The 15,328-nt window shown below is 53.6% G+C and overlaps 1 protein-coding gene across 1 annotated transcript in view; it reads right to left on the bottom strand.

Annotated features, from left to right (window-relative positions):
- The window catches only part of LOC311325409 (3',5'-cyclic-AMP phosphodiesterase 4B-like), a gene marked incomplete at its 5' end in the record, with an annotated part of 28,844 nt that overhangs the window by 2,555 nt on the left and 10,961 nt on the right, over positions 1-15,328 (bottom strand). The window contains 9 exons of the mRNA XM_084458101.1: positions 116-298; positions 382-504; positions 952-1,106; positions 1,305-1,404; positions 2,301-2,465; positions 2,897-2,995; positions 3,098-3,291; positions 4,503-4,596; positions 9,943-10,055. Coding sequence (XP_084314227.1) covers positions 116-298; positions 382-504; positions 952-1,106; positions 1,305-1,404; positions 2,301-2,465; positions 2,897-2,995; positions 3,098-3,291; positions 4,503-4,596; positions 9,943-10,055 — 1,226 coding nt within the window. The remainder of the gene's footprint in view (positions 1-115; positions 299-381; positions 505-951; positions 1,107-1,304; positions 1,405-2,300; positions 2,466-2,896; positions 2,996-3,097; positions 3,292-4,502; positions 4,597-9,942; positions 10,056-15,328) is intronic.

The following is a 15,328-nucleotide window of genomic DNA, read 5'->3' as shown; positions in this document are numbered from 1 at the left end:
CTTCAAAGGCTAGATATGACCTCCCTTCGTTACGCAACACCAACTCATCATCGTGGATCAAAGTCAAATATTCAACCGTGGTGTGTGTGTGTGCGCGTGTGTGTAAGTGTCGTACCTGGCTCTTGTCCACCGTGGCGGTGTGTTTGTCACACATGGGGCTGATCTCCATCCCCCGCTCCCTCTCCCGGTCCCCCTGGTGGAAGAACTCGTCCATGATGCGGTCCGTCCACTGGCGGTAGAGGTCCAGGGACTTGGTGGGGTTGCTCAGGTCAGCACAGTGCACCATGTTGCGCATCACCTGGAAGACAACGAGGAGGAGGGTGATAATCATGTAGTGTGTGCGTGTGAGTGCGTGTGTGTGCGTGTGTGCGTGTGTCATACCTGGATCCTATCGTTGTAATTGTCCAGGAGCAGTACTCCAGAGCTGGTCACTTTCTTGGTCTCCACCATGGTCTTGAGGTTCGCCAGTAGACTCATGTGTTTAGACATATCTGTGGCTAGTACCTAGAGACATAATGAGATGAAGATCAGTTATTGTTCAGATTAATCTGAAAGAGAGAGAGAGAGAGAGAGAGAGAGAGAGAGAGAGAGAGAGAGAAAGCGGGAGAGAGAGAGACAGAGAGAGAGAGAGACAGATGTGGGGGTGGAGGAGAGCGATAGAGAGGAGAGAGAGCAAGTGGAGGAGTGGCATGGGAGAGAGAGAGAGGAGAGGAGAGAGGAGAGAGAGATTAAGTGAAATTGTGTGCGTGATGTGTGCGTGTGTGATGTCTTTGTGTGTGTGTGTGTGATGTTTACGTGTGTGTGTTTGTGTGTGTGCGTGTGATGTCTACATGTGTGTGTGTGCGTGATGTTTACGTGTGTGTGTTTGTGTGTGTGATGTCTACGTGTGTGTGTGTGTGTGTGTGTGTGTGTGTGTGTGCGCGTGTGCGGGTGTGTGTCCTGTCCTCTCACCATGTCTATGACCATCTTCCTGAGGGACTGCCTCTGCTTCTTGCTGAGGTTCTGGAACACGTCACAGTTGTCCTCCTGCAGCAGCTTGAAGCCCACGGCCAGGTGGTGGTTCTCTAGAACAGACTCATCGTTGTACATCAGAGCCAGCTCTGAGTCTGAGGGAGGGGGAGAGAGAGGGAGAGAGAGAGAGAAAGAGAGAAAGAGATGGGGTTAGCGACAATAGGCTAAATAATAAATAGGGTATTTCACTGCCTGAATGAAAATATGTCATGCTATTAATGTGTATACAGTATTCAATACTGTACATACACTTAACCTTGAAAAGGTAACAAACAGCAGACGTTTGCACTCACTGGTGTTGATGAGGAACTGGTTAGTGACCCCTGGATGGTCCACATCATGGATAGCCGCTGCAAAGATGGCCGCCAGGATCTCCAGGTCGGTGAAGACGGCCTGCGATTGGACAGAAGCGGAACATCTCATCACTCTCGGCTCGCCAAAGAAATCATCTGGGCAGGCGAGACACACTAATCCCTTCCTACATCATCCGCCTCATCCGTTCCAGTGGCGTTCTGGTATAGCAGAAAAGTGTCACTGCTAACTATTGTTGCTGGGAAGGTCCCTTAACCAACTTAACAGAATGACTTGTCCTCATCAAAATGGCAACACCAACCTTAGCATCCCCAATGCACGCGCGCACACACACGTGTGTATTACAAAATACTGAACGCAAAACATATGCCACTAAACAGCTTAGCATACCTCAGTCTATAGCGTGTAGCTCCACACCCCAACACTGGCCCACAGCCCTAGTAGCCACCCACCTACACTAACACAGACCTCTCTCTCATCTAAGTACAAAAGAGTCCCAGTGCACTCTGGGAGACGCAACCGCAGCTAGTAGACATGCTTTACGGATCAGCTGGGTTTGATAATATCGGTTTCTCTTTTAGCTCCTGGACAGATGAGCTTCCAGAGTAGATCACGTATAGCAGCATCCGTCAGACTGAGTTCATACACCACTAGGGTTGCAAAACGCGGGAATATTCACAAACCTCCCATGGGAATTAACGGGAATTTATTTGGAAAACAAAACATATTTCTGTTAATTCCCATACATTTCCAGTTTATCCACGTTAATACCCATTAATTCTCATTAATTCCCTTTGGGAATTTCGGGAGCCTTGTGAACATTCCTGGAATCGTGCGACTCTACACACCGCAGACTAAAATAGTACGTGAGTGCGTCCACACAAAGACCAGAGTGGGAAAGTGGGGAGCTACCATACTGCATAACTGCGCTGAGAGGAGAGGAGAAGAGAGGAGAGGAGGAGGAGGGGCAGTCTTACGTCCAGCGCGGGGGTGGACAGCAGGATGTGCGTGGACTGGGCCACGTCGGCGGCGTGCAGGCTGTTGTGATAGGCCGCGTCCAAGTGGTAGTGGGCCTCCAGCGTCAGCATGAACCTCACGAAGGTGTCCGCCGGGATCTGAAACGTCTTCATCAGGTCCCGCTCCTGCAAGACACCGAGAAACACCGAAATAAGAATCAACTCACCTCCGTTCAGTTCTATTTAAGGGTAAAGAGCGCTCGTCTGCGGTGCCGATAGGCGGGGGCGGGTCCTTGCGTTCGATTGGTTTAAAAACACTTCCCATGATTCACCGCGTGGATGAGACTTGCATAAGGCTTCAAGGCGGCTAAATTGCTGATGACGAGCCTGACAGACTGATTGGCTCCTGCATAACGGGGGGGGGGACAAACTGGGGCCCTCGTACTAGTGACTCACTCCTGCTCCTTCCACTGTGTGTGTGTGTGCATGTGCGTATGTGTATGTGGGAGAGAGAGAAAAAATGTGTGTGTGTGTATTCCATATGGTGAAAGTAAGCGGAGGAGGAGGAGGAAGAGGAGGAGGAAAGGAGGAGGAGGAGGAGGAGGAGTGATGCTGACCTGAAAGATGGTGTACATGATGCAGGTGAGTGGGTGGTTGTCGGAGTGTTCTGCTACTCTGAAGATGTTGAGACCCCACTTGTTGATGTCCTCCAGGTCCTGGGACAGGGAAGAGAGGAGATTAGACGACAACAACGGCAACGGGGTTCGGGGAGGTCTGGGGGACACGGACAACCACGTGTCTCTGTCCCGGCGGGCTACCTTGGACAGCAGCTCCTCCTGGTCCGTCTTCACCCCGAAGCGGCTGACAGCGCTGGCCGAGATGCCGGGGGCGTGGCTGACCTTCCTCACCCCGCTGATCTGGGTCATGGTGCCCGGCTGGTGCCCCGCCTGCCTCCTCTTCCTCTCCCGGGTCTTGGGCCCGTGGCACGGCAGCTCCAGATCACCCTGTTTGTCTGAGACGGAGAGAGAGAGAGAGAGAGAGAGAGAGAGAGAGAGAGAGAGAGAGAGAGAGAGAGAGAAAGAAAGCGGGAGAGAGAGACAGATGTGGGGGTGGAGGAGAGCGATAGAGAGAGGAGAGAGAGCAGGGGTGGAGGAGTGGCATGGGAGAGAGAGAGGAGAGAGGGAGAATGTTTATACATCTTCCCCATAGAGCAACCACACACTTGACTTCTCGCAAACCCGACCGGAGAATTGAATCTCCTTCCCGACTTGAGTTATTCAATTATCATGGTGATCGTTCAGATAGACAATCTCTCTCTCTCTTTCCGACAGTCAGTGGCTTTCTGTGGCTTTCCTAATACTCTCCCTCTTCTAATCCAATTCCCAATTCCCACTCCTCCCTCTCTCCTTCTGCACATGCTAAGCTAAAATAACATCTGAAAAATTGTCTTGCCATAGTAAAATTATCCAGTAAGAAGTATCCTATACACAGTATAAATATCCTTATGCTATATCTTATAAAATATATTTTTGTAAAAAAAAAAAAAAAAAATTGGGGTCATAGGCATTCAATGTTTTTGCATGAAAATATTTGCAAAACATGAGTGAATGGGGGATCCATTCCAAAAACAGAGATGAGTGTAGGTGTCAATAACCCATCTGAGGGTAAAGCACAACAATGCGTGGAAGTGCAGAGTGGCGACCCGGCATGCAGGTGACATGACCTTCCCCATTCTCACGTGCTATGAGCAGCTGACTCTGTGTGTGTGTGTGTGTGTGTGAGAGAGTCTTTTCCAATGCCCTTCAACAGAGAGAGAGGGAGAGAGGGGTACAGATGTGCGCAACACACGGACACACCCCTCACTGTACATGCATACCCCTCCCTCCATTCCCAGGGTAGAATCCCCCCCCCCCCCCTCTCTCTCTCTCCCTCCGCAGTGGGAACGAGGGACCGCTTCTACAGACCGGATCAGACCGGTTTGAGAGCGTTGGCGCAGACCCGCTACGGTACGGCGGGCTCGCGGTGACCCCGGGGCCCCGGGCACGGAGCCCGACCGCTACCTCTCCCTACGGGGCTATATCCAGATAACGACCTTTTAATGCACGGATGATGGAAGCCTTTAAGTGGAATAGACCACCTGTCTGTCACACCAGAAAAAGATCTCCGTCAACGCAGTGTGTGTGTGTGTGTGTGTCACTAGGTCCGTGCAGCTGACCGGCTTACCAAGGAAGGTGCTGGAGATGAATTCTGACACCTGGTTGCCAGAGCGACTCATTTCCGACAGGTGGCTCAGCTCCCGGTTCAACATCCTCTTGAACTGGAGAAACCAAGAAACAGGAACAAACATGTCGGTTAAAAAACACACACGCAAAAAAACAACAAACGCCATCACACAGACCAAGATGTCCCCAAGGTGCTGTTTAAAATGCTTCCAAGGATTTTCCCATCGGAGTTGATACCATATTAGGGCTTTGTATCCTCACACACAGCCCAGTCCTATTTTGAGTTTCATGTCAAACGCGACTGTTTTCAAACTTTTAAGCTATTGCGCGAATAATCCGAGAGATTTTGACAGTGCCTCGTTTCCAGCGTGCGAAGAAATACACACATTCCCCATCTCTTACACACACACGCACACTCCTCGGTTCCGCTTGCCTGCATCCAGAACACACCTTGATGTAGCCCCAGGAGACAGAGAGCAGGTAGTTGGCCTCGGGCATGGTGCCGAGCGGGCGCCTCTGACGCTCTCCGTTGGAAGCCCTGCGCGCACTCCCCTCCGAGGGGACGGCCGCCAGGCTGACCGCAGCGCACACACACAAGCTTGCCGCCGCTATCCCTGTCCCTCTCCGCAATCCTACTTGTGGTCAGACCCTCCGCCGAGACCTCCTCATCCCGACCCCCCCCACCACCCCCGCAGGCTGCCGGCTACAGTCGGAATCCCCCCTCGGTTAGCTCTGGGAACTGGGGGTATCTCCCTAGAATACTCTGGTATCTCTCTCTCTCCGCGTATCCCCGGAAAATGGAAGCCGATAGTATCCAGAGGGAGAAGGCGGAGGGTTCCGTCGGCTGAGTCCCCCCCCCCCCCCCCCCCTCGTGGTCGGCCGACGCTCCGATTGGCTGACCGATGGAGGCTGGTTGGCGGACTGGCCGATCGAGACTACCCACTCTCTCTCTCCCTCTCTCCTATCAAAGCCCTGCCCCTCCTCACCCCCACTCTCTGTGTTCAGTAACGCAGAACAGATCCTGTCCCTCCTCCAATCACGCGCCGGCTCCAAAGACCCACAATGTTTATCTTTCCCGTCCGTCCTAATGAGACGCGGGGCTGACGGCTTTCGGGGTGCGCTTGAGGGGGGGGGGGGTGAGAGGGGAAGATGAGGGGGAATGGAGCCGCAGGTCAGCGATCTGTCCCTGGTGGGGACGCGGCGTTCTCAGCAGCCTCCTCGTACAGTATATATATCTGACTCCTCTCGCCATCTGCGATCTTTGCTCCGTCTCCACAGTGAGACAGGACGCGGAGGTCTTTGATTCACCACCAATTAGGCTACAACCTGAACGCCATGGCAACAGAGTCACGTGCCCGGCTCAGGCAGCCTCACGGAGGTCTCCCCTCGGAACGCATCACATCACATTGCGCGCACGCACGCGCGCACGCACGGACACTCCCGACACCGCGTCGCTCTGCAGTGCCTCGCCAAGCAGTCAGGGAAGGCGTCTGACTCTGTGGCGCCGTCTCTCGGTTCAGTCTCAACCGTCGCCCCGACGATCCTCAACCGCCTGTTTGTTTTCAGAGTCACCATGAACAGGAAGCACACATCCACAGTTTCATCTCGTCAGATTAAACCAGGCCGAGCAGCATTACCGAAATATGATACGCGCTGTGTTGTCATCTGAAACCAATATTCAACAGATGCTTTTACTTCTCACACGGTTTTCCCCGTTCCAAATCTTGCACATTCTTTCAAATGATTCTCATACGGTGTTGTAATTAATCAGCTTCCACTTGACTTGAAACCTGGAGACAGGTTCCAGAGCCTTTGGCTGCGCTCGCAACCTACAGATCCTCCTGCCAGAGACAGTCAATAAAAAGAGAAACCTCATAAAACTAAAGCCTGGCCTCAGAGTGCTTTTATTCCGTTAAAAGCGGTTTGCAGTTGATTCTTAAGCAGCACTGTGACCTGGAGTATATGGAGTGAGTCACCTACAGCCCCATGTCCCGTGTATTTTTACAGTAGTCATAGAGATGTACAGAAGCACCATAACATGCACCATGATGACAGGTACATGAGTGTGTTGTGTAGGGCAGATTACTCAACACGAGCCGTCACCAACACATCCTGTTATGGCAGAGTGGGCAACAGACAATTGTCTCTTTCTTTGAAAAGTTATGCTAGTGACGTAAATAAAGAAAACTTTGTGGGTAACTTTGTGGGTAGATAAGAGTTCTCAGAGTTGGATGAAGCCATGGTTGTAAATTAACATATTCAAAGTAGTTGGTTGTGAAAATATATGATATATCATATTTTGTCTAAAACGTTGCCACAATGATTATATACATTATATATATATATATATAATTTAAATATTTTATTTAATTAAAGTGTGCACAACGCCAGCTTTGTTTCACTCAACCTAATCCCAAACACTAATATACAGTAAATAATTATATTGTTAAATAATTAAATGTTAAACATTACTTGCCATGCCCATGAGTGTACTGTATGATTGATTATCAGTTAACTGCCGTTTTCTCATTTAAAAAGTTAGATAGGTGATGAGAGTTTATGAATTATAGTCATAACAAATGTATCACCCACATATACTACATTAATCAAGTCTATGCCTCAGTTACTTAGCCAGACAAAATAATTTAACAAAGTTTCATGTTAAGTCAAGACTACTTCTCCATTCAGAAGAGCTCGTGTGGAAACACTTTTCTTCAACGTAAACTGTTCAAGTTGTACAGGAACTCACCTGTTTCCAACTTTTCATTTTCCCAAAAGTTCTCTCATCATTATTTTCAGAGCGCCATAGTCCCATCTTTCCAGGCAATGCCACAGCCACTATGCAAAGCTCCTGTCCGATGTGCCGAGTCTTATCACCGAGTGTGTGAGAGTGTGTGAGAGCGTGTGCGTGCGTCAGCTTCCTCTGTATCGTTCATGTCTGTTGTGGCGTCAGGCAGGAAACCTAGAGCCATAAATTTGACTGAAGCGACTGGCGCTCAGCATGTCTGAGGCTGGAGGCTCCGCCCACAGTCACAGGCCCGTGTGTGTGGCCGCGCCTCCTTCCTCTCCGGCTCCACACCTCTGCTGTACGGTGAAGCACCGTGTTAATCTACTGGCAGTGGAAGAACCGGCCTCAACTTGGCCACTGTCAATGACTGACAAATGTTTTTTTCTGTGTGGAAATAAATATATATATATATATATATATATATATATATATATATATATATATATATATAGCCTCATGCAGGTTAACAAGTCAGCAGAGGCTATCTTCCTGCAGACAAAGCTCAGAGTGAACCCAGTCTGTCTGCGACACAAGGGTTACGGCTAAGGAAGACACACACACGCACGCACATACTCATTAAGGGTTCGGATAGGCTAGATTCTTCATCATTAGAATGTTACGCCACCAGTTTCTGACATCGTCAGAGTGTGTGTGTGTGTGTGTGTGTGGATGAAAATCAAAACCCGGTACAAATGACCCTAAAACATCGTCTCTCTCATCTCATCTCACTACCGCCATCCCTACAACCGATCAATCTTCCTCGCCATCCTATAATTTAACAGCGATTACCCTCGCTAAAGCTACCGACCTAGTCCGCTACATCTGTTTCAATAATTCTGTCATTCTCCCTGAGACTGCGGTTCTTCAAAGGGACCTGACCACACGCGAGTTAGAGTTTCCTATGAGCGCTCGCACGCTAGCCCGCAGCGCTGCCCCGCTAACTGGATTCAGATGGCTGGTGTTTGTCTAAGGCTAGCGCTAACGTCAGACTGGACGGGCGGCTACGCTAAGGACAGCCAGGGCTAGGCTAGCGCACAGAGCTAGGCTCTGAGGTCATCCTGACCCTCCAGCGGTCCGCAGCGTGTGTGGTCCCAGGCCCGGGAGACACCTGTGCCCTTGTGAGGGCAAGGGGGGGGGGGGGGGGGGGTGAAGGCGGAGACCCCCTTTGACTCGTCCGTGATGGGCGTGAGTCCTTTATTAGCGTAGCGGAGAGCAGGGGCGGTCAGCCCGTAGCGCGACGTGCGCAGGCAGGATTTTCAAGTTTGTCCGTCGGTGCTTGCAGAAGCGCACGGTACCGAAATACCACGCGCCCCCGTGTAGGTTCCGCAGTTGAAAACCCACACGGCTCACCGCACAGAGGCGCGACGACGGCCTGGCGAACACACACACACAAGCGCACACACACACACACACACGCTCACTGGGCGAGCAGATAAGCAGGCTGGCGTCCGGGAAACGTATCAGCGCGCGCCTGATTACACAACAGCGTTAGGGTCGAGGGTTTAACTCAGACGGCACCTCCCGACCCCGGTTATCTCTGTCCCTCGACCGGGACCGCGGGGCGCGCCAGCCGCCAGCCATCCGTCTCGGGGGGCCGTGACTCAGGAGCGACAGTGCGCTATTCTGCGACCCCCCCCCCCCCCCCTGGCTCCCGCCGCATGTTGTCCAGGGTGTCATTGTGTTCGGCCGCGCGCTGACGTGGATGACTGTAAAGCGGCGGTCAGCCAGGCCCCCCCCCCCCCTTCACCCCCCTCTCCCCGCCGCTCATTGTAGTCTGGCCAGCGAGGGGAGGGGGCAGGAAACTCCTGTCATGGTCACGGTCACCGGTCGCGTCGCCGTCTCCACGCCCCCCCCCTGACCACAGTCGCACTCAAAACGCAAGAGGCCAGAACGAGGAAACCGGACGACGCGCCGCGGCGCCGGGGGCGTGGCGTGTTCGGCTTGGCTGGACTGTCGTACGCAGAGTGACATGCCGGCGGTTGAGACCCCCCACCCCAACGCCCCCCATCCCCGGCTGACACGGTCACCCGGACGGGCCCTCGACAAAACGCTTTTCGTCAAACGGCGCTTTCCCCCCAACCCCCCCCGAAGGCCGGCTGGGCCGCCGTCGTACTGTAGCTGATCGGCCGGGCTGTGGCGAAACGCCGTACGGTTAAAACGAGCTCGGGCGCAAGGACGCCGTGAGAGAAAGAGGCCGGCGAGCTCGGCGGCGGACGCAACGGTGAACGTATTGAACTTGGTGCGTTTGCGTATTATTCACTCATGCAAAGGAGCGGGTTCTTCACTGGGAGTGGCGGACAGAGTGGCGGACGCATTCGAAGACAGCAGTCCTCTGCGGTCCTCTATCTATGCAAAGCAACTCTACAGCGGATCAGTAAAAACTAGCGCATGCCACACACCACCCTCAGGGCGTCCTGTCACTTGGCCAGCGCGCTGGTGTAGCCCAGAGCCATTTTGCATACGCCGCACAGTAGTCTGACAAACGCCCATTGTACGGCCGACGACAAGTCCACGAGTCGAACATCTACGCTACCTGCACCTACTGCACCTACGGTACGGTACACTCCGACATTGTTTCAACATCCCTTCTAGTGGGGGGGAGAAGGGGTGGGGGGGGGGCTGTGTCCAGCCTCATGCAGGAGAGCGCTCTTACCTTGTTGGAGGCCATGTCGCTGACTGACCGGTAGGTCTGGATGGTCTCCAGCTGGTCCAGACACCAGTCCAGCTCCTCCATGGTCTCCATGGCCAGCTTCTGGTACGTCTCGTCTGTCAACACACACACAGACACGTAGTCAGGGCCCGAGGCCGACGCTTGTGTCCGAGCGTGGGAGTCCCGGGGGTCCCGGGGCCGGGCGGGGGGTCTGGGTAGTCCCGGCAGCGTGGCGGCGCGGAGAGTCACACAGTGCTCCTTCATCCCGCGCGCAGGTCCGACACCTCAAACACTCTTCCTTTGTGTCCCGGGGAGCGGAGCTGCAGCCAAAGTGCTGGTTCTCTCTCTCTCTCTTTCTCTCACACACACACACACTCTCTCTCTCTCTCTCTCACACTGTCTGTGGCCTCAATTTCTCTTTCTCTCTCTCTCACACACACACACACACACACGCTCTCCCTGGCCTCTTTCCCTCTCTCCCGCCTCCCCCTCCCCCTCCTCGACCCTGTCGTGTTGGGCAGGCGGCCAGCCCCCTGGTGTTGATGTGTCACTGAGCACCCTGTACCACCCCCCCTCCCTCCCGTGGGGTTTCGGGAGGGCGGAGCACCGCGCACTCGCTCACCCCCCTCAGATGAACGCCTCGGAGCGGCAGGCTCAACACGCTCACGTGTGCTCAGGGGTGCAAGGCTCGGGTTGAGCCAGGGTCACTGAACCCTGAACGATCCCTGAACGCGGGGACCAATACGTCCCCTCTCTCACGCAGGGGGACTGACACAAGGGGGCGCGACGGGGGGCGAAAGGCGGGGGGAGAAAAGGCAGGGTTCGAGGACGCCGCGTTACTTGGTGCTTTAAGTCTCGGCGCTGCGGAGGAAAACGTCCCAGAGAAAGCAGCAGCAGCAGCTCACAGCGCCATGCTGGACCAGCCAGCTCTCTGATCCCCACCAGAGAGAGAGAGGGAGGGAGAAGGAGGGAGAGAGAGGGAGAGAGAGAGAAAACATATCAAAAGGCGAGCGCAGTGTTTGCATAAGCAACACGAGAGGCAAACTTTGACTCCCTCAGCTGGGGGGAGTCCAGACCAGGGTTTGACCTGGAGCCAAAGAAACCAAAGCACTTCCTCTCCAGCACTGGACTCACACGAAAACATGGCGCACGCTTCTGTTCGCCCAGCTGGACTGGACTGGAGAGATTAACAGAGATGAGGGATGGCTTTCACATGGCGCTGAAATGACAAGGCGACAGTGTTGATTCAGCTAATTCCTGTCTGACGCAAGTATAATACGCATGTGGGCCTTGCAAAAAAAAAACTTTTTTTTCTGTGGAAAGCACTGTTCTCAGCTTCGCATATGGAAAAGGTTTGGGCCCCATATGCCTAGCACAAGACACCCAGCATGTGTTTCGGCAATTTACGTCAAGAACGGAGATGAAAAGCAGATCAAAGGGCTTTGACAGCGCAGCAGGATCATATCAAATGATATGAAACCCCTCAACTACTAGGTTACCGCTGTGCTGGGAGAGCAGAGCACTACCGATGCAGGGGTGTAGATTGTGGTGGTGGTGGTTGGGGGGGGGGGGGGGGGGTCTGGAGGCACTGGCGTAACCTTAACCCGTGTCCCTCTACCAATTGTACCTCAAAGGACCCAGATCTGCATCCAGCCACCATCCATATTCCAGTCGTTCACTGATGATGATGATGGATGATGTAGCTGCTCGCCGGTTTTGGCGACGGAGGAAGCGGGGGAAGGTCTGCCGGGGGCAGATCAAAGAGGATCCTGGGTAAGGCGGCGTGCTGCTGAAGAGCGGAGCGCGCCACTGGGCAGCCCTGAGCCGCGGAGCTGAAGGAACCTGCCAAGAACCTGCAACCACACCCCCACCCCAATAGAGGATAGATCCACAGACATTAGAGGGTTTCATGGAGCAAGTCAGAAAAACATCAAAGACTGAATCATCATCCAAACTGCCCGTGATTCCTCTGAGAATACAGCCGCTCAGCGAGGTCTAGAGTCTAGGTCTAGGGTCTAGACTCTCCCTGACCATGTGGTAGGACCAGAGCAGCTTCGGTGTCGGCCATTTTACCCCCCTGCATACCAGGCCATTTCTGTAATGGCAAAATGTAAACGTCCCTGTAAATGTCTGACAGTAAAGTATCACCGACCGGGTTGTGATTCCACTAGAGCAGTGGTGAGCCAGGAGGAACACAATCTGGTCTTTTTTTGTTGTCTGTTGTGCTTTTTTCGATCAAAATCAAACGCATCGGCTACAGTGACCTCGACGTCAACTGAAACCCGAGGCCAGTTTAGAACTGAACTGCGCTGAAAGGTCGTCCCTGGATTGAACCTTGCTTACAGCGCGGCCTCGTCCGTTAAGGGCGCCGCACGCAACGGGAGTCATGCCACCTCCGTCGCCACGTCTAGTTGATCATAAATGCGACCGACGCTAAACGGGGTCAGGAGGCGCCTCGCGTCGTCACCGGTCTAACGCGGTGTGACGCACTCTCTCGGTCCGAGAGGCAGCTCCCAGGCGGACCGCCACGTACTTTTTCCAGACGATAGGCCGGTGTTTTCGGGGGAGGGGCCAGGGGGGGATCTTTTTTTTTTTTTTTTAATGCAGTCTTAATGCTTTGGCCATATGCTGGAGGCTGGGGGAACAACAGGCCCCAGTGTGTAGGAGCAGACCCACGTCCCCTCTCCTCCTCCCTCTCTCCTCCTCCCTCCCTCCCTCTCAGCCCCTCTCCATGGCCCACAGACCAGCCTCTGTGAGAGCCATCAACAGGCCGGGGAACCCGCCCCCTTTCACCCCCAAACCCCGCCCCATCTCACACTGCCCCCATCCCTCTCTCTCCCTCCCTCCCTCTCTCTCTCCTCACCCTGTTTATTTGACTCTGGGTGGATATCCGAGTCGAAGAGGGTTTGGGAAAACAGTTTGTTATCAGCGCAACGGCTCCTCCTGGGTTTTCCAAATCACTTTATTTCCCAAGATGACTCAAGGCCTTTCAGGGGAAAAACAACCAAGGTGAGCAGTCCCCCGGAGACGGATGATGAAGGATGATGACGCGGTAGTACGCATCATCACGCCCCCACCCCACCGCCCCAGTTCGCCGGCAACAGAAAGAGAGACAGACAAATAGAAAGTGAGAGGGCGAGAGGAGAGACCGTGGGTCTCCCTGCCCTGTCGATCCGTCTGACAGGGAGACGCGAGGGATCTAAACAGCTGATGGCCTGGAAGGAGCCGACCGTCTGCACGCGACCCTCAGCACGTAGTGCGGTCATCCTGTGACTTGTTGTCCTCGGTGTGAGGTTTAATCTCAGTGTGAGGCTTAAGTAAACAATCTTGTGGGAACCTGTTTGGGGTGGATTTTCAGGTCCAGCCAGAAAGCACAGTCGGTCATTGCTCTGCGGGTATTTCCACTGGAAACGAGCAGCGCTGACGATTGTGTTTCTTCATAGTTTACAAGTATGGCCTAATCTACTAAACTATCAAAACAACTGTCAGCCGGCCGAAACACACACACACACACACACACACACATAGCCCTGGGCCTGTTTGACAGGCCTTCACAATGGGCCATGGAGCGGTGCTGGCACAGGCCACCAGGAGGGATGGGAGGCAGTCAACTTTATGGCTGTGCTGACGTCAATAACATAATTCAAATACTTAACCAGGCTGCACGCTTCCAGCCCTCTGGATCCTGGGCCCGGGGCCGGACGGGGGGAAAACCCGGCACGGACCGGCCAGGAGCGGCCCGGGAAACGAGAGTAGACTGCAGCTGCGCCTCAGAACGGTGGAATCCGACGTCTTGCTACACTTACAAGTTGTGATTCACAACTGTCCTGACACTTGCTAGACATCATGAATAATTTGAAAAAAAATGCAGAGAATTGCAAAAAAAACTAAATCTCAAAAAACTCAATCTCAAACTCTTACTGTATGCATTTTCTCACAAGAAAACGGATATAAAAATCACATTGACCACAACCTTCCTTGGACTAGTTAAAGTCCAGGAAATGACTGCCCTTTTATCAAGAAACAGTGAGCCGTTAACGTAACCCGTTTTATTGGTTTTCTAAATAATCTGGCTTTTATGAGGCGGTTGAAACTAAAAGGTGGATGAGCGATGTTTGACGTGGGGCCCACACCCGGAACGAGTTACTGTAAACACATACAGGCCAGTCAGGTGCCTGTCTGGTTTCAGACTGGGGAAACATGTGTACGTTAGAGATGAAAGCCTCGTTAGCTCATTGGGAATCGTCACATGCATCTGGTCACAGCAACGTTGTGGATTTGGCAGGCTACAAAAGACACACGCAAGGGACACACAAAGCGCTGCATTGTGGGCACACAAAAAAAAGATGAATGCACGGATACAGAACCATGCTGTACAAAGAAGGATGTGATACGCACACAAGCCCCCTCCACCTCCACACACACACACAGTGCACACACACGCAGGAACACGTGCCCACACAGTAATGTATAGTGCCTGACCCCAACATGAAACAGAGACATAATGCACCACTCACATGGACGTCAGATGTTGGATTCCACGTTACCTTGAGCGCGTCATGTAATATGCCTGCACTCCACCCCCACCCTCCCCCCCACACACTCCCGACGGTCAGCCATGCCGCGAGGGTGCCGTTAAACGTTAGCGTTCCCCGGAAGAATATTAACAGGCGACACACATCCCGCTCACGCGCTCACCAACCAGCCCACCCTCCCCCATCCCCCTCTCTGCCTAGGCGCCCGTGACAACGCTCAGCCGAAAGATGGCGGAACCCCTTATCTCTGATGGCCGAAAGACGTCATCCTGCGCCTCTCTTTCTGGGAAAACGCATGTGTCGGCCCCTGTAATGCAGTGAAAATCCTGTAATCTAATTGGGCTGGATGACATGGGGACTGTTGTTGCGCTGCCTCAGGAGGCCCAGGCGGACTGGGTCCGGACCGGGTCCAGACAGGGGAGGGTCGTGGAGTCTGAACTTGCACGCCGAACAGAACGGGACGCCTGGGCGCGGCCCGATCGCGGTTCCGTCGCCCGTCCCTCCGCTCTCGCCTCGGGGGTCAGCTCGGCTCGCTTGACCTCCTTTGTCTCAGCCTACTTTCTGGCTCCCTCTTGTTTGTTATTTCTCTCTCTCCCCCTCTCTCCCCTCTCACTCTGCGCCAATCTCTGTCTCCATCTTGTGCATGTCCTTCAGTCATCTCTCTCTGCACCTGCTCTCTCCCTCTATCTCTCTCTCTCTCTGGGGCCTTAAACAAAGCGTGGACGCGGTCATCTGCGCTGAGCCAGAGCCGGACAGACGCAGTCAGCCCTTCCACCGTGATGGCGTCCAGCTCTACTCGGGGAATGCCGCCTGGCGCAACGCAGGCCACAGACGCAAAACAGGAACAATCTGCT

The sequence above is a fragment of the Borostomias antarcticus genome, assembly GCF_949987555.1.
Source record: "Borostomias antarcticus genome assembly, chromosome: 24".
Lineage (NCBI taxonomy): Eukaryota > Metazoa > Chordata > Actinopteri > Stomiiformes > Stomiidae > Borostomias > Borostomias antarcticus.
The sequence above is the reverse complement of the archived record's forward strand: the minus strand, read 5'-3'. Positions and strand labels throughout refer to the sequence as shown.